This window comes from Cyanistes caeruleus, chromosome 14, assembly GCF_971803275.1.
Source record: "Cyanistes caeruleus chromosome 14, bCyaCae1.hap1.1, whole genome shotgun sequence".
Classification (NCBI taxonomy): domain Eukaryota; kingdom Metazoa; phylum Chordata; class Aves; order Passeriformes; family Paridae; genus Cyanistes; species Cyanistes caeruleus.
In genome coordinates this window covers 10,545,406-10,567,029 of record NC_141714.1, presented here as the reverse complement: position 1 = coordinate 10,567,029, position 21,624 = coordinate 10,545,406, and the positions used below count along the sequence as shown (strand labels likewise).

General features: G+C 35.7%; 1 protein-coding gene across 13 annotated transcripts in view; it reads left to right on the top strand.

The window, feature by feature from the left end:
- STAG2 (STAG2 cohesin complex component) overlaps positions 1–21,624 on the top strand; it is a 76,068-nt gene that overhangs the window by 44,219 nt on the left and 10,225 nt on the right. For all 13 annotated transcript variants that reach the window (XM_086850483.1, XM_086850477.1, XM_086850488.1 and 10 more), the window contains exons 7-25: positions 2,086–2,290; positions 4,500–4,651; positions 5,887–5,960; positions 6,076–6,199; positions 7,236–7,334; positions 7,428–7,507; positions 8,026–8,133; positions 8,975–9,086; positions 9,701–9,818; positions 10,527–10,630; positions 11,497–11,589; positions 11,783–11,872; positions 12,938–13,141; positions 14,644–14,714; positions 15,040–15,127; positions 15,235–15,315; positions 18,356–18,448; positions 20,572–20,746; positions 21,216–21,355. In XM_086850483.1, coding sequence (XP_086706609.1) covers positions 2,086–2,290; positions 4,500–4,651; positions 5,887–5,960; positions 6,076–6,199; positions 7,236–7,334; positions 7,428–7,507; positions 8,026–8,133; positions 8,975–9,086; positions 9,701–9,818; positions 10,527–10,630; positions 11,497–11,589; positions 11,783–11,872; positions 12,938–13,141; positions 14,644–14,714; positions 15,040–15,127; positions 15,235–15,315; positions 18,356–18,448; positions 20,572–20,746; positions 21,216–21,355 — 2,211 coding nt within the window. The remainder of the gene's footprint in view (positions 1–2,085; positions 2,291–4,499; positions 4,652–5,886; positions 5,961–6,075; positions 6,200–7,235; positions 7,335–7,427; positions 7,508–8,025; positions 8,134–8,974; positions 9,087–9,700; positions 9,819–10,526; positions 10,631–11,496; positions 11,590–11,782; positions 11,873–12,937; positions 13,142–14,643; positions 14,715–15,039; positions 15,128–15,234; positions 15,316–18,355; positions 18,449–20,571; positions 20,747–21,215; positions 21,356–21,624) is intronic.

The following is a 21,624-nucleotide window of genomic DNA, read 5'->3' as shown; positions in this document are numbered from 1 at the left end:
CTTTGTACCTGTCCTAATTTTGCTGGATCACATTGCTGGATATTTATTTCAAGAATAAGGAGTTACAAAAATTAATAAAAATTATGAATTATGAACTCTACTTCCTAGTCTTACAAGTTCAGTGAAATAAGAAAGTTCTGTGTGTATGCTACTTACTAATGGGTTAAGAAATCAATATTGACTTTCAGTTTTTGAATAGTGGGAACTCCTACTATGGTGATGCTATGGGGGATGCATCCCTATCTTGCTGTTTATATAAGGCCTTAAATTGTCTTTTAAAGTGGTCACTACATTTATTTCTTTGCACTCATTAATCTACAAATTGTGGGGGCCTGTTCTGCTTTAGGGCAAATTTGGGAGAAAACCTCCAAATGGGGTTCCTTCAGAAAGTGAATTTAAGTGGCCCCATCCCAAGCTGGTTTGGGAAAAGGTATTTCCTTGGAGAAAAGTGGAAAAAAACCCTGTTTAACAGAATTTGATTAATATTAAACAATAAAACCTCTTGCTGTTTGATGAGATGGTAAATCCATAAAAGTCCTTGTTGTGGGGTGTAGCTCGGCTCGCTCAGTCTCTTATCAGTCCCTCCGGCGCGGTGTCCCACGCCAGTGGGCACAGGCATGAGCACCTGCGGTTTGTCTGGGTTTTCAGTCCAGAGCAGGTTTGAACAGATCGAAGGAAAAAAAAAAACAGGCCAGGGAACTTCTCTGTCTCAGCTAGCGAAAACAGCAGAGGAGGGCTCTGTCCTGCGGTGTCCATGCTGCAGACAGCACAGCCCAGAGCAGCGTGTGGGGCAGTGAGCGCTGTTTCAGAACACAAACTCTGCGCTGCTGCTTCCCCACTTCGCTCTCAGAGCCAGTCTTAAAGGTGCAGAACTTATTATGTAACAAACACAACAGACCACTGGGGATACAAGCATCATAAAGTCACCCCAGGACAGGGCCTAGATTTGATTATTCTCCAATTGAAGGCTAATGCTATTCCTTTCATGAGGATTACAGGTTTTTTTGCCTTTAAACTGTTGCTTTCTATCCACAGAGTGTTGGGGTAAATGAGATGTATTGGCTTTTTTCTTTTGGTGGGTGGTGGGGTTATTTTGGTTTTGTTTGTTGTAGTTTTTATTTTGGTTTGGGGTTTTTTTTTGTTGGTTTCATTTGGTTTTGGTTTTCCCAGGTTTGAATGGTGTTTCTTTCACCCTGTGTTCCAGAGAATGTAAATGCAGCTTTAAAACCTCCTTCTCAAATTCGTCTAGTACAGAAACAATGTACCACTGCCACCCCTCCAATCATTAAAAAAAAATCCATAACTTTAACTGAGGAGAAAATGTAGTAGTATTATCTTTAAAAGGATTTTAGCGTTCCTTAAAACAACCTCAATGCATAAATGGATTTGATTACTCTAAGGCAATATTGTGTGAGATTTATAAAGCCACACCTGGGACTGTTGGTACATCGTTTTTTTTATCACTATGTCATACTCACTTTTTCTTGTAACAGAATTTTAATGAGTAGCTCCCAGATTTCTAATCCCTTTTCATGGATACTTTCTTTATTTTTCAACCTCTTAAAGAAACTGTTCATAGAGGCACTGACATGAATGATTCTTTTTTTCTCCCTGTCATTTTGCCATTATTTGTAAAGGCTCCCATACCAGGAGAGGACTCATATTTGTTATATTCAAGGTGTTGTAGTAGGTAATTTTATGACTTCAGAAGGTTTCGCTCCAAGATGCATTTCCCTGTAAACTTCATTATGATCTCAGCCTGTTCCTAAACTTGAAATCTTACTGTTCATGTGATGGTTCTAGTGTAACAAAGTAGATTTGCAAGGCAAATAATTTTTTTATTTTTTTTTCATCAAACAAAAAAGAGAAACTAGTAGTTAGAATGTTGTCTTGGTGTTATTATAACAAGCCTCAACTGCAAAATATATTCACACTTACGGAATCATATTCTTCTGATGTATCATTTTTAAGGCCTCTGAGATTTTGGCTTTAAAGTTGTACCCATCTCTTCTTAATCTTTACTTAATGAAATAACTTTTAAGATGTTTGAAACAATTTCCTGTTTCCTTTTCTGTGTTTTAATAGGATAGTGGAGATTATCCACTAACTATGGCTGGCCCCCAGTGGAAAAAGTTCAAATCCAGTTTTTGTGAGTTCATTGGAGTACTCGTCCGACAATGTCAATATAGCATCATATATGATGAATATATGATGGATACTGTCATTTCACTGCTTACGGGGCTGTCAGACTCACAAGTCAGAGCGTTTCGGCACACTAGCACACTGGCAGGTCAGTGAATTATTTATTTGGGTAGTGCTTACATTTTATGTTTTGTGTTGCACAGGACAGAATTACTCTGGTTAAACGTCTTGATATTCAGCATTCAACTTGTGTTTTATTGTGTGATACAGTTTTCATCTAATGCAGCTTGCTTTGGGACAGCTTTTTATCTTGGATTTTTGTTAATGAGAAACAGCACTATTTTAAAGCATTCTTTGCTAGCTGTCTGGTACTTAATTTTTATTACCTTTAGAAAAGTAAATAGAAACTTATCAATTGATTCTACTAGTTTGTCTTTGATCATAAATAAGGCTGTAAGTGTCATAATCTCAAATGTAGTTGAACCTGTTCATACTCTGCCTTATGTCAAACGGAAGCTGTAGTTTACGTTGGATGGAATTTTTACTACAAACTTATATTGTGCTACGTATTAAGGCCATGGCACTTTGTAAAGTTGCATTTCCAGTCTTTGCATTAGAAATTATTAAAAAGAATTTTTTCATCAGTAATACAGTCTCTAAATTTGTTTTATGTAGTTGACATTTTCACATAATGTTTTCCCAATGTGTTAAATTGTGAAGAAATCCCTTATGAGTTAAGTATAGTGTTTCAAGGAAATACGTCTTTGTATGGACAAAGGATGAGCTTCTTGGATAAAGGAGTCCTAAACTTGGCACTGATTACTGATGAAGGATTGTGAATGGCATTGTGTCATTGGCTGTCAGCTTATTGTAACAATTTTACTTTGAACAAGGTAAATTTAGTCTGTGTGTGTTGCTGAGCTTTTGCCACACTGGAGGTAATTATTGTTAGTTTCCCTTGACCTGGCTGATTTAAAGCCGGCTTCAGTCCTGACTGTCCTGTCAGTCCTTCTGTATCCTTGATAGCTGTCTTGAATTTATATTATCACACTGCACATGGGGCTGCTGGTGTGTGAGACTTCTACCAGCCAGAACATTTCTTAAGGAGAGAGGAACAAAACCTTTTATTTCAGGAAAATTTACAGATTTTGCTGTATCATCAGTTGTGACTTGTATGTATTTTATGACTAATACAAATTCAAGGTCTTAAAAAGCAAGTTTCTACCTTTGGGTTTTTTTTTTTTGGTTTTTTTTTTTTGAGCTGTGCCTAAATAAAAGTTGCAGACATTGCCCTGTTGCATGTTAGTTTCTGTCAAACAAAATACTTAAAAGCCATGTGTTTTCATTTGTTCACATCAGTAGTCAATTCTTTTGATTTTGTGTGTTTGTCTGAGTTTTACTGCTTGTATTGCTGAAGATTGTATTTTATATGGAAATCCTTGTATCCATATTTACTGGTACTTCTGGTAATTTTGGCTTCTATGATTTACTCAGACTTGTTCTTTAATCATGGACATCACAATGTGACATGATATTTCAATATAACTACATGTCTTTAAGCCTTGCTCATCAGCTTTATGCTGATGATACATGCACAAGAATTTTCTGTGTGTGCTTTGCCAGTGCAAGCCCTTTTATGCCCTTTTGCAGAAGCTCACAAGACTAGCAAGTACACAATTGATCACCTAGTTTCTGAAAAAAGGGTATTTGTCTGCACCCTTTTAAAGGGCTGATCTAAAAATAAAAGGACACCAAAAATCCCATGGAAGTGTATTTTATATTTTGGTTTTCTGTTTTCTGTCTTGTAGTTTGCTAATGTGCTTTCTCTGCTTCTGCTAATAAATGAATCTTTGAAAAACCTGCACCTTGTTAAAATTAATTTGAGGGAAAAAAAATCGGTGTGATATGGTGCTGTTGGTTGTCTAAGATGTTTTCTTTTGAAGGAAGAAACTTGTATATTTAAGACTGAATGGTGCCAGTCTAACAGAATGATAACAGAATTCTTCTAGTATTTCTTGGGCTATGTTTGTAAATCTTACATTCTACCTTCATTCTGGGGAGGAAACAGATCCTATATCTCAATTCAACAATAATAATATACTTATAATAAAAATAATGCTTATAGCATTAAAGAAATAACTAAAAAGAACAGAATAGCAATATTGAATCTATTGTCCTGATAAATAATGATGCAGTGTTTGGTAAAACATTGCATAAGTTTGTGTATCAAAAAATTTACAGTGAATATATTTTCATAGATACAGAAAGGGTTGTCAGGAAGAGGTGTCAAGGTTTTTCTAAGTTTTCTTAGATCAGGTAACCTTTTAAATAATCCTTATTTTCACTTATTTTTCTAGCCATGAAACTGATGACTGCTTTAGTGAATGTGGCATTAAATCTAAGTATTAACATGGACAACACACAGCGGCAGTATGAAGCAGAACGAAATAAAATAATTGGGAAACGAGCTAATGATAGGCTGGAACTCTTACTACAGAAGAGAAAGGAGGTTAGTACAATTCTAGCTGGTTATTGGTAAGTGATTACTGTTCATAAATGGCAGCAAATAATCTTGTTCTGCAGTTGGTTTTGGTAGTTATCCGTCTCTCTAACTCTTCAGGTTGTTCAAGTTTAATGCTTAAAAAACTTTGAAAGGTGCTTTTTACTGTTTACTTTTCTGTAAAAAGAAGTAAATGTAGAGTCTTTAAAAACAGTGTTGTAGTGAAGTTAGTGAGAGAGACTGAAATCAGTAATAGATACATTTTTATTTCTTTATGAGTTTTCTACATTGAGCTCAAATATGTAACAAAAATTACTGTACATTGACAGGTTTTGTCTTCAAGAGAAGATCTCCATGATCTTGGAGCAAAATACTGCTTTTATAATGTCAATAACGATCTCAGCAGAAAGTGTATTTAAAAGCTTTAGATAAGGCTTTTTTCATGTACAGAAAGTATTATCAAAATTGAAAATGCAGTCTACTTCTGTTTTCTTTCTTTTGTGTAAGAGACTTGCTGATTCATTGCTGACAGTATTGTCTTGTTGAAAGCCTTAATTCAGTCAGGTTTCAGTTTTTACTTTTGGAGCAATTGGTTTGGTTTTTTGTTTGTTTTTGGTCTTTCTTTTTGTAGTGTTGGTGATGTTTGTTTTCTTTTAGGTTTGTAGTTTTTTAGACATCAGGAATAACTTCTTCATTATCAGAGGAAACATCTCACCTTTGCTCTTCAGCATTTGTACTATTACCTGTTTAAGAGTTTTTTCCCCTGACAGTTGACAAGCTAGCAAGTTTGTCTTCTGGTCATCTCCCAAAGATCTGCAGTTTGAGAATGATCTCTTAACGACTCATTCAAAGTAGTTTTGTTAGATGTGTGTGTAGGGCCAGTCCTAGTGCGAGTAATACATAGATACATAAAAAAGCAATGATGTTACTAGAAAATTAAATCAGGTTTTCTTACAAATTACTTAAGAAAGATCTTTCAGAAACCCAAGATGTCTTTGTTATACTTGAAGAACAGTTTTCCAGTGGTTAGAATTAATAAAATTTGTATGCTGTGGTAGATACGATTTCTTAAATAATAGCATATTGTACTGTGAAACAGATCTGTGAATATTTCTGAATCTGTGAAAGGATTTAATGGTCACACTTAAAAATGTTCACTTAATTTAGTTTGTCTAGCATCAGCACCATCTGATCTGACTGTAAAAGTGCTGCTCACTGTTTATGTATTCTCTACGTTCTTTCAGCTTCAAGAAAATCAGGATGAAATAGAAAACATGATGAATGCAATATTTAAAGGTGTTTTTGTGCATAGATACCGGTAAGTTTCTCTTAGTAAGTGATGTGTAGCATCATTAATTTATTCTGGAAGCTGGTGGCAGATTATTTCTAATTACTCATCTGTTTGAACTTACTGCCCCTCTTCCCCTCTACAGAGATGCAATTGCTGAAATAAGAGCCATCTGCATTGAGGAGATCGGAATATGGATGAAAATGTACAGTGATGCCTTTCTCAATGACAGCTACTTAAAATATGTGGGGTGGACTATGCATGACAAGGTAAACTGCACTGAGCAAAAGGAGCAGAACCAAGAAGCAGAACTCCTTGGTTTTGGCTTTTGATCTTTCCAGACTAGGTTTGGATCTCTTCACTGTTTAAATCAGTCACTGTTTTCCTTATCACTTAGAAGCATTTCAAAATACCTATAGGCCAGACTTGTATGTTTTGAATGTTTTTGGAGATTATTTTAAGGAACTGTTATTTGTAGGCAAATGGTCTTTTCTGTTGATTTATTGCTGATGCAAACTTGTACTTCATAGTGTTTAACTACTTCTAATTAATGCATGTCATCCTTATAGCCTGGCAGTACTCTGTTTTACCAAGCTACGAAAGTCTCTAGCATTCTCATCTAGCTGTAAAAAGCATGGAAAAGCCCCCTTTTTATGCTGATTAGTGCCTCAAGCTGTTATTTACCAACTACCCCCTAGAGATCATTCTCTGCTTGGAGGGGTTAATATAGTTTGCAAATACTCCTTGACTCATTATTGAGTTAGTACATTGCCTCAGTTCTTGCATCAGAAGTTTCAAGCTGTTGAATTTTAAGTGAAAGAAATGAGGGATGCTTGGTCTTGCTGTGCTGTTCATCGGCTTGGTGTAAAAACCCAGTAACCTCTAGCAGTGGGGTGAGGTCATCTGTACCTTAGAACATGTTCTCTGCTGAAGCAGATCTTGTATTTCAGGAGGAATATTTCTCTCATTATCTGCTTAGTAATTTTGACTGAGCAAGAGATTATTGTCAATGATGGAAATATCTTGAGTGTTCAGAAAGAATACAACAAGCATATTCTTATTAATGGAGGTAGTAGCTGCAGTAAGACTGTGGGGGGGCTTTGTTTCCGTTTGTTGCTTCACTGCCTTGTTACAAACAAGGTTATATTCTTACGTCATTAACGTGATTATTGATAGTGTATTGTGACAACTTTTAATCTCTGTTTTTGAATTAATTCTGACTGTAAAAGAAACTTACCTTGTATGACATGAAGATCGTGTATATCCTATACTTGACTTTTAATTCAGTTCTTAATTTTATTTTAGCAAGGAGAAGTAAGACTTAAATGCCTAACTGCTTTGCAAGGGCTTTACTATAATAAGGAGCTTAATTCCAAATTGGAGCTCTTCACCAGTCGGTTCAAGGTTAGTGTTACTTCTTACACTGGGTATATATGATTTTTTTAAAGTTGCATTAACTTCTTTCCTCTTCAAAAATATTTTCTTTTGTGTTCTTAGGATAGAATTGTCTCTATGACTCTTGACAAAGAATATGATGTTGCAGTCCAAGCAATAAAATTACTCACTCTTGTTTTACAGTAAGTACATGTATATTTTCTTACATACAACAAATACTGGAACTTAAGTGTTTCTCATTCTTGTGGGTGAGGCCAGCATGACACCTCAGATAGCCTGAAGGCTATAGAAATGTCTATGCATCTTACACTCAAAGAAAATGGAATTCCAAAGGTAATCTGTCTAGAACAGTGTTACTGCTTACCTCCCACAGTTCAGTAGGTCTAAGGGCTAGGAACTTTGAATTAAACCTCATAGTTAAAAACTATCATGGAATGTTTGAAATTAAGAACATGGACTATATTGAACATTGCACAGTAGTTGAACTCTTGAGCATAACCTTCTAGCAATAGCTCCTACTTCATCAGTATATTTTGTTCAGGAAGACTTTGGAACTAAGACTCTGGAGTTCTAGGATGATAAATTGATGGAAGAGCTTTAGGTTTTCATTTATTTCCATCTCCCTCATTAGAGTTCATACTTTGTTGACTCAGCGTTTTTGTTTTTTTCTTTCTTTCCTTCTTCCCATCCCTACCCCTAGGAGTAGTGAAGAAGTTCTGACTGCAGAAGACTGTGAAAATGTCTACCACCTGGTTTATTCAGCTCATCGGCCAGTAGCAGTTGCTGCAGGGGAATTTCTTTATAAAAAGTAAGATGAAGAAATTACAGTTAACTTCAAACTCCTGTAGGTTTTTGTGCATTTGTGTGCATTAATACTATGATTTTTACTAGATTTATTCAAGAAAAGGAAAAATGAATCATAAAGAGGCCTTAAGAAAGAAGAGACAATGTACAGTATTGTTTGAACTGCTCTAGTTTTTCTAAATTGGAAAAAGCAGTTTTGAAGGCTGCACTTTGAAAGCTTGTACCTTCATGGAATATAATAAAAATGTTCCTGTGTCTTCTCCTTTCCCATTCTTCCTGTGAAATGTCTTAAAATGCTTATGTAGTTTGGAGCCTAAAACTTGGGCTTGAATCATGAGTGTTTTCCCATTTGTAGTTCTTCTCCTGTGCCTGCCTCTTCCCCATTGTCCCATATAACCATTTCACAAAATATTTTTCATTTTAAAAATCCAACATGTCAGGTGTGTAGGAGAAGAAAATAAGAGTTTCCATCTAATACTTTTCAGACTTCCTTCCAATATTTCTTAGCTGCTTTAAAGTCTCCTGTAGGGAGGTTCAGAAAATACCATTTGCTGAGGAGGAGCATAGGACCTCAAGCAACCGCAATTATCACTGATGTTTGTAAAGCATTTTGTTATAATTATTAATCTCACTGGAAACAGTCAGTGGGTTATTAACTCAGCATATATAAAATGCATATATGAAATTGTTCAAATTATACTTGTCCCAAATTACTTCCTTTCAAAATAAAATAATGGAGCCAAGCAACAAGGTACTTAATGTGTAAAAAACTGATATTTTTATGTGAATTTACTATGGTGATGGCAATAAAGAAGAAACTTGTCAATAAATAATTTTTCTTTCAGGCTTTTCAGCCGCAGAGATGCTGAAGATGATGGAATGCTGAAGAGGAGAGGAAGACAAAGTCCAAATGCTAATCTTGTGAAGACATTAGTGTTTTTCTTTCTGGAAAGTGAAGTAAGTTTGGTTTCAGGGATATTCTTGTTTTTCATGGTGCGTGTGGAGTTTTGCTGTGGTTCTAATTTTTGTCAGTTAAATTTTGTTGTTGTTTTTCTTTTCCCCACTCACTGGTTAACAACCTGTTAAGTGAGTGGGGAACAACCACTCACATGGTTAACAACCATGAATCTGTCCTGGTTTTCCTGTTGTTTGATCAACCTGGGGGTGAAAAGACTGTTTTGTGTGGTTTTATTTACTTGCAGGAAAACCTTCACAATATTGAAATGGGCTGTCAGTGTTACTCTGAGAAAAATGACAATGTATAAATGTAAAGAAATTGTGATCTAATAGATTATAAGGAGAGAGAGAAAAAAGAAAAAAAAGCCCCACAATCCCTACTCACCTATCCCCCAAGTGCTGATAGATCTTGTAGTACTACTCCTTGTATCTATTGGTCTGGATTCATCTTTTTGAGTTAATTGGGGAAGAAAATCTTATGTTTAACCAGAGACCTTGAAAAACTTGCTCTGTATTTTTGCCACAGACAGGAGGCAAGAGCGAGAAATTCTATGTATTGTAGTTCTGTAATAACCTCCATTGCTGATAAAATGCTTTATCTGTTCCTATTTTAGTTGCACGAACATGCTGCTTATCTTGTGGACAGCATGTGGGACTGTGCAACAGACCTCTTGAAGGACTGGGAATGTATGAACAGTCTTCTGCTGGAGGAGCCTCTCAATGGAGAAGAACGTAAGAGAGTTTTGTAGATCTTTGTTTCTATTGCTGTGCAGTTTTTGTTAGGCTTGAAATAAGGAAAAAAATATTTATGTATATTCTGGGTTTCTGACCGTAAGAAGTCAGTAATGCCAATTATGAAATGTGAGGAAGAGTAGAAAGAGATCACCACCTGGTATGGAAGTGTGACACAAGAGCAATGGTTAGAGGACAAGGAAAAGAATTAACATGCAGTGTTGCCTTGGTGTTCCACAAGTTCAGGCTGCATTTTTAGCATTAGAGAAAGTAAGTTGCTTATGAAACGGGTTAATTTATTGCTATAACTACCATGTGGAAAAATACCATAATTTCTTTGATGACAGTAGACCCAAACAAAGCCCCTGCCAGAATCCTGTAATTCATAGGTCCTAGTATATGGACCTCTGAAAAATAGGAAGGAAGTAAAATAATCATAAAACTTACTGTTTGTCCCATCCTGTCCTGTGACTCATCCAGTGATATTCCCTCAATTTTTTCAATATTTTCTGCTGTCATTTTATAAGGTACTTTCTTTATCCCCTCTGCCACCCCCACCTCTGGAAATGAGCTATTGGTCTACATGTCTGTCTTTTTGCCTTAAACAAAAAAAACCCCTCAAAACCCAAACAAAAACCCCAACATATCTTAATCCCTCTGGAAAATGAAAAGTAAGTTGTGTATTAACATCTCTTTCCTAAATTTCAGCTTTAACAGACAGACAGGAAAGCGCACTGATTGAAATAATGCTTTGTACAATTCGGCAAGCAGCTGAGTGTCATCCTCCTGTGGGAAGAGGAACAGGGAAAAGGGTATGAAGCAACAAACCTACTCATCTATAGGTGTGGGAATGGCTCTGTGTGGCCACTGTGGGAAGAAGGAAAAGATTGTAGGCTATTGCTGCTGAAGGAACTGAGATTGGAGATTCAGCTTTGGTCTCCACATTTGACTACCCTGGCTAGTTTGCTTTTTCTGGATTTGGGCACGTGCTTAGTACTGATCATACTACTGCATTTGTTTGTATTATTAAAGATAATAAAAATTTATTTTGAAAACAATATTGGTTTGAAAGGAGGACAAGAATCAGTGTTTGGGAAAAGCTAAAAGTATTTTCAGTGTGAAAGAGCTAAATGAGGGAAAGGAAAATACACTCCATAGTCTCTTGGAAGAAGACCAGTCCATCAGTTGGCTTTTCTGTGATTATACGGAGTTTAGACAGCCCCTTTGCTGAGGCATTAAGCATTGTTCTCTCAAGACTGGTGCATATTTTGGTAAGAAACCCGTTTAAGAACAGGTTGAAAGCTTGTATGAAGATAGGATTGACAAATAATAGGGTAAATATTGTTTAAAGTTGTAAGCCAAAGGAGTTCCCATTCTTATATTGTTATTCCAGTCATGATATTTTGTTGCAGGAAAGGTAAACCTTTTGTTCTATGTTATCACTTCTGTTTTCAAGATCATCTTAACAGTGTTAGGACTGACTTTGCATTGCATTTTTTGAATGCTGAGTGTTGCTTTTTCTTTTTTTTTTTTTTAATTGCACACATCCCTCCTGCTTTACATTGATATGTTACAGTGATTTTAGAGGTCCATGTACCTAATCATAATTTCATTAATGATGATGAAACTTTGCACCAGAACTTTTAGTTGTAAAATCCTTACAATACCAATATTTTAGGTGCTGACAGCAAAGGAAAAGAAAACCCAGTTGGATGACAGGACAAAAATTACTGAGCTTTTTGCAGTGGCACTTCCTCAGTTGCTAGCAAAGGTAGGTTTAATTTCGTTTCTTGCTGATGGATGGTGGTTTAAATGTTTACAAGTATATTTCTGTAATTAATGATACAACTTGTCATGAGTTTTATTTTTTTCTTACTAATCTTTGTTTATATTTACTTATTCTACAATGAATTATGTTGTCCAAGACTTTTTAATCTAAACTTTTTTCCTTGCCAATTTTACAGTATTCTGTAGATGCAGAAAAAGTCACCAACTTACTGCAGTTGCCACAGTACTTTGATTTGGAAATTTATACAACAGGGCGATTAGAAAAGGTATGGTAACATCCACACATTAACATAAAAGGAAAAGTCACAGAATTTAGATGACTTCACTGGAATTTCAGTCACCATTTTAGGACTGATTTCTTGTGTAAAGGAGATTTTATTTATTGTAACCCTTAGTGCTAGTGCAACTTTGATTTCAGAGTTGTGATTTGCTGCTCTAAGAAGAGATACCAAAAATTTGAGTTTTCTAAGGCCTGTCTGGCCAGTTTTAACAGAAAATCTTGCCAGTTAGATGAACTTAAATCGAGAACATTTATTGCTGGCTTGTAGTCATATTTGAGATAACTGTCTGACAGATAAAGCATGTAGAAACAGCTCAGTAAGTTTTCTTTTTCTATCACTGAAACTAGAAAAGCACTATCATCACTGCATGAAAAAGAGGAAGAATACCAGATCCCAAATGATGCAGTTAATGCTCTCATTTTATCTGCTATGATGATGAAGTTGAAGCTGTTCTCATCTCTATTGTCTCCTTCTCAGATGTGCTTATTGCATTGTGAAGGAAGTAGCTGGAAATCATTAGAGTCAGAAAGTGATAAAATGTGTAGTTGACAGCATAGCCGGCAGTGATCGAGCATCAGTGAGCAACTCAGGTTGATGGGAGGAATATGTGAACAGCTCAAGTTGGCTTTAGTTGTTAGACAGTAGAGTGTTATGAAACTAAATCTTAGATTATACAGCTTTTAAGACACACACAAACACGCATAGATGTTTGTGTGAGTGGGAGGTATATACTTCTGTGTTGTTCAGTTGTCATTGCAAATTCAAGTGTTAGGTAAGACCATACCAACAATAGCAAATTTTTAATCACTTCCGTGATTTGGTCTTTGACAAGCTCCAACTTAATGTTTGATAAATAGACTTAATTTCTCAGAAGCTTCACTGATTTTCTAGAAGGTGTTTGTGTTCTGTATCATAGTTATATAAGTAATAAAAAGAATTTAAAATTCTTTAAAGTTTATTAAAAATGCAAGTGTGTATTTTTGTGTGTGTACATATATATATATGAAAATAAAAATGCATATTTTCTTCTTTGGCTCATCTTCCTTGTAGCATTTGGATGCCTTACTGCGACAAATCCGGGATATTGTGGAGAAGCACACAGATACAGATGTTTTGGAGGCTTGTTCAAAAACCTACCATGCTCTCTGTAATGAAGAATTCACAATCTTTAACAGGGTTGACATTGCAAGAAGTCAGTTAATAGATGAATTGTCAGACAAGTTTAATCGACTTCTTGAGGACTTCCTGCAAGAGGTATTTTAATGTGCAAGATCACCTTTTCCTGCCCTTGTAAATATTTTCAGTATTTTTTCTGTCTTCCTCTGCAAGTCAGTGCTAGGGATGAGAGCTTCCCTCTGATTTTCGAAACTGTTGAGTGCAATAATACAACAGTGTTGCTGCTGTGATTGTGTGAACACAGACTGTTCTTCTAAATTAAGACAGTGAGTCTTTAATTTTGATCTCCTTTTGACAAGAGTCCTTTGGGAATTTGAGATAAGTTTCAGATAAACAATTAATACATAAACCTTTTCCTCTTAGCTTTTGAGGATTACATATTTGAGAGTTGTAGTGTTGTAATTCCTCTAGTATTCTCAGATGTACTCTACTGTAGCTAGTCTGGCCTGTGGTTGCATGTTGCTGTTGTTACATATCGAAATCTCTAGAAAACACCTCCCTCCCTTCCTGAGTGCAAGAAGATGCAGTTAGTAGATCAAAAATAACTTTGTTCCCACACTGTTGATCCTAAAAGTGAGAATCTTCTTATAAGAGTATTTAACTTCACTAAGTGAGATCTCTGACATTCAGACAAAACTTGTTTCTCCTTTTCATCTGTGGTAAGGAGCTTAGGAAGTGTCTTTTTGACAGCTTCATTCTTAACATTTCTTAGATGCATGTAGTTTATCAAGCTCTCCTTTTTTCTCTTGCTTTTTGTTCCGAACTAGAACTCAGTTCTAGAAATCCTAAACAAGAAATGTACCCATTTGTTTCCCTTTGTGATGAAAAGAAAAGGAGAAAGCAAGGAAGTGAGATGTCAGAAGTTGGCTTGAAGGAAAATGGCAAATACTTCGGTGGAAGTGTTGAAATCCGTAGTTCTTTGATTGTTATGCAACTACAGAATAGTAAAACTTGGATTATCTCTGCTAGACTAAGGAGGAGTTTCTTGACCTCAGGTTATTTTATGTACAGATAGATACTTTTTCAACCCTTTCATTTTCACTTTTTTTCACTAAATGTAACTTTGTCAGAACTTATGGGAAGATTAGAACAAACCAGTTCCCTTACCTCACTCAAAGACTTTTTTCTGTGATTAAAGTAAGACTGAAGTATTGACCTGTGGCCCATCTAGTCCAGTGTCTTTTGTCTGACAGTGGCCTCTGCTGGATTCTTCAGAGAAAGTAGAAGCACCTACATTATACATTGTATCCTGCTAGCCTAGGCATTTTCAGGTTTTTTCTCCCTTCTTCCTCCATACCCCCCTCCCCCTTTCTTTTCTTCTGATGCTATTTTATAGAATTGTAGAATTATCTGGGTTGGAAAATACGTTTAACATCATTGACTCCATCTCTAGATATGAACTGCTTGCTGCTCTATCTCTCTAACTCTTCTAAAATCATATGTGACATAAGTAGTTTAGAATTAGGTCTGCACTTGCTCTTGCCCAGAAGTTTGGGGGGGTGTGTGTTTGGTTTAAGTAAGTTCCCCAGTTCACTTAGACCACACTGCTTGAGATATCTCACTGTATGATTATTGAATAGGGGGAGGAACCTGATGAAGATGATGCATATCAAGTCTTGTCAACACTGAAGAGAATCACTGCTTTTCACAAGTAAGTTGGCTTCTGCATGTCAGTCAGGATTTGTGGTGTGGGGGATTGTTTGTAATTCAGTATCAGAGATTGTGGTGGGGGGGGTTGTTTGTTTTAAATATGATGTATCTTACCTTTTAATGCAACTTCGTGGGATTTTTTTTGCTTTTTCTTTTTTTTTTAGTGTGTATGTGTTGATTTGGGTGGGGAGATATTCAGTGGCTGGTTTTTCTCAACACTAATTTTTTTTTTTTTTTACCAGTTAAGCTTTTAGTAGTTGTTAACCTTGGATTGCAGAAAAAGTATCAGTTAAATAATATTTTTTGTTCATTTCTAATGCTTCTAGTGCTCATGACCTATCAAGATGGGACTTGTTTGGCTGCAACTACAAGCTATTAAAAACTGGCATTGAAAATGGAGACATGCCAGAACAGGTCTGTAGTTAAAATGTATTCTTTAGGCACAACAACAAATAGCTTTTGTTTCTCTCTTTTATTATCCTTTGTCATCTAATGTTTTTTTTTTTTCCTTTTGATTTCAGATTGTTATTCATGCACTGCAGTGTACTCATTATGTAATCCTTTGGCAGCTAGCAAAAGTTACTGAAAGCAGTTCCACAAAGGTATGCCTTGTTCCAGTTGTATTAGTAAATAAACATTTGTACATAGCTGCAGTGTTATCAAGTAGGAACTATGATGGAATTAAGACTAGGAATTTTCTTTATATTGATACCTACCTAATCCTGCTTTTTAAATAAATCATTCTGAATTAATAGCTTTACTAGTCACATTCTTTACTTAAAAATATAATACCTCCTATAATTGTTTTTATTATTTAAATGTGAGTGTTATGTTTAATTTGATGGAATTTTAAAGTAATAATAAGTGAACATGATATCTAGCAGGCACAGTAACAATGATAAGAAGGGGTAGAATGGAAGTTACAAAACACAGTATAATCAGTCTTACTAATCTCAGGTAGTGGGTTTGGATTTGTTTGGAAACCTTCAAGTATCAGTGACAAGTCGGTGAGATCTAAAAATTTGTACACTATCATAGTATTCGTATTGCTCAGTATGTTGCAATCCAGCTTTACTCTTCATCAGTCTTTTAAATCTATTGTTATATAAAGATGTGAAAAGATGAAGTTAAATATCAGATTTTTTCACAGAATGATGAGAGGCCCTGTTCTGGTTCTTTGTATAGTAATCTTGAAGGGCCAAGCTCTGGCAAATGTCATCTTTCTTCCTGAAAAATCTTAGAGAAAGGATTAAGGTTTCCTGTACCCAGCATTGCTTGAAGAGGTTGATTGGGTGGTTCACTGTATGAACTGCCAAATAAAAAAAGGCTTTTTTCGAAAGGCCAAGGTAGTTGAGAATGAAGTTTGTATGTGCTGAAACATTTTAATGATTTCTCTGTCTAAAATTACAAAACTCTAATCCATGTAATCAAACATACTTTTTCTGTAGTCATGTAAGAAAAGGACTTTTTTGCTGGAAATATAGGCTAGAGTTGCACTTCATTATTGGAGTTACTGTTAACACACCTTTATGTCAGAGTTCAGACAAGTCAGTTCTTCAGGTTTTTTAAACACTTTTCATTATCATGCTTGTCATTAATATATGAAAAAGAAGTTGTATATGATTGCCACAATTTACTAGGGAGAAAACAAAGGGAGCTCATGGCATTAATAATGTATGAGTAATTAATAATCCATTATTACGATACTCTTATTTTAATGTGAGGATACATACATTTTTCTTTTTTTTTTTATTATAGGATGTGGTAGTTTAAGCTTCTGGTAGATGCAGGAGTGGAAAATCATGCTATGTAACTTGTACTAATGATCTTATAACAGAGAACACCTGTATCAGATTATGGTGCTTTTCACCTGTTGAGACTTCTTTAGTCCAGTGAGTAATTATAGTCTGAAGGTGTTATAGTTGAATATGAAGTTGACCACTGGCTGGCTAGTTTATCCATCTGCATTTTTAATGGCTTTTAACATTTCCAACCCCAAGTACCTGATAAGAAGTGGCTGCACAGATTGTAGAGAGGTATGTAGGTGTGTGAAAGATTAGGAGGCTTTGTTACCTTATTCCTTAAGGGGTAAACAGCAGTCTTGAGGTTTTTGAACTGATTAAAGATTTATCACAAGGCTAATTGCAGAAGATGAGCAAAATACTGACAAGTTAGTTTAGAAATTAAGATTAACCGATCTGTTTGGCAGCAAAATGTAATTTGTAATACTTCCAGCAGGAATGAAAAGAACTTAATTAAAAAGTGGTCCCTTATTGAGACTATTTTCTGCTTCTACATAATAAAACTTGGTAAATTAAAGCTTTCATTGGTTTAACTTCTGAATTACAACTATTATATTTATCTGCTTGACTGCTGCCAAATATACTCAATACCTACAGAAGTTCTGTTGATTTCTGTTCAATGAAAGTGGAATGTACAGCAGCAAAAAATAAGCACAGAAACAGAAGTGACAGACATGTACTGTGCCTAAAGATTTGGTTGGTTGGTTGGTTTTTTTAGTTGGTTGTTTTGCGCTTTTTTTGGCCCCTGACGACATTGTCAACAGCTGCTAACTTTGCTCTAAATGAACAGGTTTGTGAACTAAGTTTGGGAATTAGCTTCATAAAGTAGTAATCATGTAGTCACACTGCATGTACTAAATTAAAGACTATATAAGTAATTTTAATAAAAATGTAAACAAATAATTCTATGTAAAAGAAAGAAAATATCCCACGTATAATTCTCTTAGCATCAGTGTAACTGGCAACTGTGGAGAGAAAAGGTTTTGTGTAGAAAAGGACTTCTAAAATAGTCTTATACTTAAATTCCTGTCAAGAAGCAGCTGTTGCTTTTGTTAATCCTGTTGGGATTAAAGGATGTGCTGTACCCAGTGTGTTACCCACTTTCTTCAAGGGAGAGACTTGTTACAGTTTAGATTTTAGGCATAGTTTTTAAACTTCTCTCATGTGTATTCTGTCTTTGTCTGGACTGATGCTGGTTACACAGTTGGTCCTGTATTACAACTTCTCCAGTTGTATAGGGCTAAATATTCACATGATGGAGTAGCACCAACTGCATTACATGTGTGGGTGGTACTTAGACCAATTTGATACTTTGTTCGCTCGGTAATCTCGAGTTTTTGGGAAGTTATTGCAACTCCGGAAACTTTTTTTTTTTTTTTTTTTAATGAAAGGGGATAAGAAAACCAACTCTCATCTGATGTTCCACTTCATATGTAAGATTGTCTTTGTTAGTTATGAACAGCTGCCTAAAATCTAGCCTTTAGGCTGAAAATACATATATTTTAAAGAGAAAACACTTTATGCGCTGGGATTTTTGGGGGTGAGGGGAGTTGTTAGGGTTTTTTAGGTTTGTTTTTGAGGTTTTTTAATTACTACTTTTTTTATAAAATTGAACAATTTTCATCCCAATTGCCATCTCCTCTGTGCTACACAGAATGACAAAGTTAAGGAAATTGCTACTTGCTAATTTTATTTATAATAGTGATTTTTAAAAATAATGCAGTGGACTTGAATGTTATCACTAAGGTCTGTGGTGGAATGCTCTGTGAAAGTGCTTGCACTAAATGGGACTAAAAAATTGAAAAGGCAAAACTATTACATGAAATCATTCCCTTTATAGGAGGATCTTCTACGTCTAAAGAAGCAGATGAGAGTGTTCTGTCAGATCTGTCAACACTACCTGACCAATGTAAATACTGCTGTTAAGGAACAGGTTAGTGGCTGTTGTTACTTGGCGTCTTCTAATACTGTACTTTTATACTGAAAAGTTCTTCTTGCTAATGTTTTTGGCACTTATGTGGGAACATGATGTCCTGGATGTTCAGGCTGAGTGCCCTTTGAGTGTGAATGCATACTTGTATGTTCATCCTCCTTATGTACAAAGGATTTCAGAATCAATTAAAACTTGATTTTTTCGAGTAATTTTAGGCAGCATAATGTTTTATGCAAAGGAGCTTTTTTGTTTCTTTAAGTAATGACTCTGCAGGTGCACTGTAGAAGCCTTCTGGGTGTAAGCTGACTGAAAGAGTTCCATTTCAAACCTCTTGCTTACCATGTGTTAATGACTCACATCTCCTGTGGAGCTGTGGATTCATAGGCTCAAAACTGGAAGAGCTAAGGATGGCAATTTGAAAGAAATTTATTTATTTATTTATTTATTATTTTTTATTTTTTGGTTCTGTCTTTGAATGCATGCAGGTGCAGCTTCCTGTCTCTGTGTTGCTCCATAATACAATATATTCCTTGGCTTTTCAGAATCCCAAGAATTTGGGCATTTCAAAATCAGGAGAAAAAACTGAGTACTTAAGATGAGTGTGTATATGTTTATACATGCACAAGTATGCACTGTAACCTAGGAGAGTTTATTGTTGGTAAATGGGATTTTTTTTTGTAGTCACACTGCTCTGTTGGTTATAGTTTTTGCTTCTGTTTCAAAAAGAATTGAGACATCATATTGGGAAACACTTGTCTCAAGTTCTGAGGATAATAGTGAGAAAAAAAAAATTGAACTGTAGGGGCTGAGTCTCTTCAATCTATGGGCAAATAGTTCTTTGGCCAGGACACTCGTAGGAATTTGGAGTTCCAGTGAGGTACACAGGTTACTGATAGCAGAATTAATTCTAAGTAAATGCCTTTAACCATCTTTAAAATGCTAAAATGAAAGAAAATTAACTATGTCTCTACAGGGGAAAGACCAGATTATCTTCTAGGTAGACAGTCTAATTAAAGAAGTAGAAAGCCAGGAGCCTTTTTGCTGCTGCAGATAATAATAACCTGGTTGAAGTGGAAAATCTGGTCCACTGAATGGCACAATTGCAGCTTTTGAAACTCTTGCTAGAACAAGAATAATTCCTGGAGCTTAATAGGCATGTTCTGTGTCAAAGAGCTAGCTAATATAATAGTCACAAGGTGTAGGGTGTGAAAGTGCTAGTAACAAAAATTACTGAATCTCTGAGTAGGTTTCCCTAAGAGGCTGTATGACTCTCAGACTCTGGTGAACACTCTAGAAACTAGAGCTGCCTAGTTGCACAGGGTACCTGTCACGTTGGGCACAATGTTACAGTTGGTGTTGGTTCCACCTCCCTTCTCTAATCCCATGAAAGGACACAAGGGACTTCAGAGGATCACATGTATTTTTTTTTGTGGCCAGGAATTAGTAATATTCACTATGAGGAGTTAGAGAACAGACCTGTTCATGGAAGTACTTGGAGATTAGAGCCAAGCAGAAGGTGCAGCACTAAACAGCTTGTTGCCTTGGTCTGTTTGAAGAGTGTCAGTCTTTGTGTCAGGTACTAAGACATTTGAACCTGGCACAGTGGAGTACAGGCATTTAAATTGGTATCAGATGCACAAGTTAGCAAAACAGAAAAGTTGGTTGCACTTTTAGATTTTTGGACATCAGGATTTAAAGAGATCGAAGAATCTCAGCTGTTATATGTTAAACAAATGTGATCAAAACCATTTTAAGAAAAGACAGCAAAAAGGCAACTGTATTCTGGTCAGAGTCCATGAAGTTCTCTAGTTCTCTAGACCTAATGTAGTACGCATCAGGTAGAATTTGGGAGTATCAGGCTCCTTATGTGTTAATCTTGCAATATTTTTATATTTAGTTGGCATCATCTGTGCAGTATTTTTATTTGGAGATTCATTCTTGATTCAGGAGCCCACTGTGTGAAGCTATGCACATTTTGACTTCAGCTGGCTTTTGTAGTTGCGTAGGACTTTAGTGGCCTGTGTATACTGTTGAGATCTCAAGTATTTTGTCAAGTGCAAGTACATTATTCTAAACAAAATATATTTTCCAAGCAAGTATTTACTGAGGTTTCTTTTTAACAGGCTTTCACAATTTTGTGTGATGTGTTGATGATCTTCAGCCATCAGATTATGACAGGAGGACGTGACATGTTGGAGCCACTTGTTTACACTCCTGATTCTTCTTTGCAATCTGAACTACTCAGTTTTATTTTAGATCATGTCTTCATTGATCAGGATGATGATAATAATAGTGCCGGTTTGTACAAAGCTTAAGTTCCCTTTATATTATTTGTTTTCTGACTAATATCTTTGTTTCATTGTGCATTTCTGGGTTTTTGTGGTGGTGGTATTTTGTTGTTGGGTTTTTTCTTGTTTGCCTGGTTGTTTTTTTTTTATTTTTTTATTTTTTAATTTTGTTTTGTCATTGAGAGGTGTGCATATGCACAGAGGTAGGTGTGTCTTTTAAATGTCAGCAGCTGATTAAAGGATTTTCTGTATTGGGAACATGTAGGATTATTGCAGTAAAGGTTTGGTTTAATAGGCTCAAATATTTGTCTCTGTGTCAGGGTAAGACACATGTCAGTGGACAGTGAAGTGTGCATTGCCATCAGAAGTGAGATCTGATTTTCTGAATCATGACCACTAGCCCATATTAGTTTTATAAATAAATGTTTAAGCATGGAGTCTTTAAACCTGACAGTTTTCCTGTTCTGAACTCTTTCTAGATGGACAGCAGGATGATGAAGCCAGCAAAATTGAAGCATTGCACAAAAGAAGAAACCTACTTGCAGCTTTCTGTAAGCTCATTGTATATACTGTGGTGGAAATGAACACAGCTGCGGATATTTTCAAGCAATATATGAAGGTAAATTTGAAGCTTAGTAGTGATACTTCATAAAACAACTAGAATACAGTAGTTCTGGAATTTTTAACTCTTACTTGGTTTTTTTTTCACCTTACAAGATAACTGTTTCAAAATGTGAAGAATTTAAAACTCTGGAGTTGTAGGCCCTTTTTTTGTATGTAGGGAGAAAAATTACTGAGATGAGTGGTTATAGTTCCAGTGTATGGGTGGTGGGGACTGAGGAGGGAAACTGACTAATTATTTTAATGTTGTTTTTATTAGTTTTATTT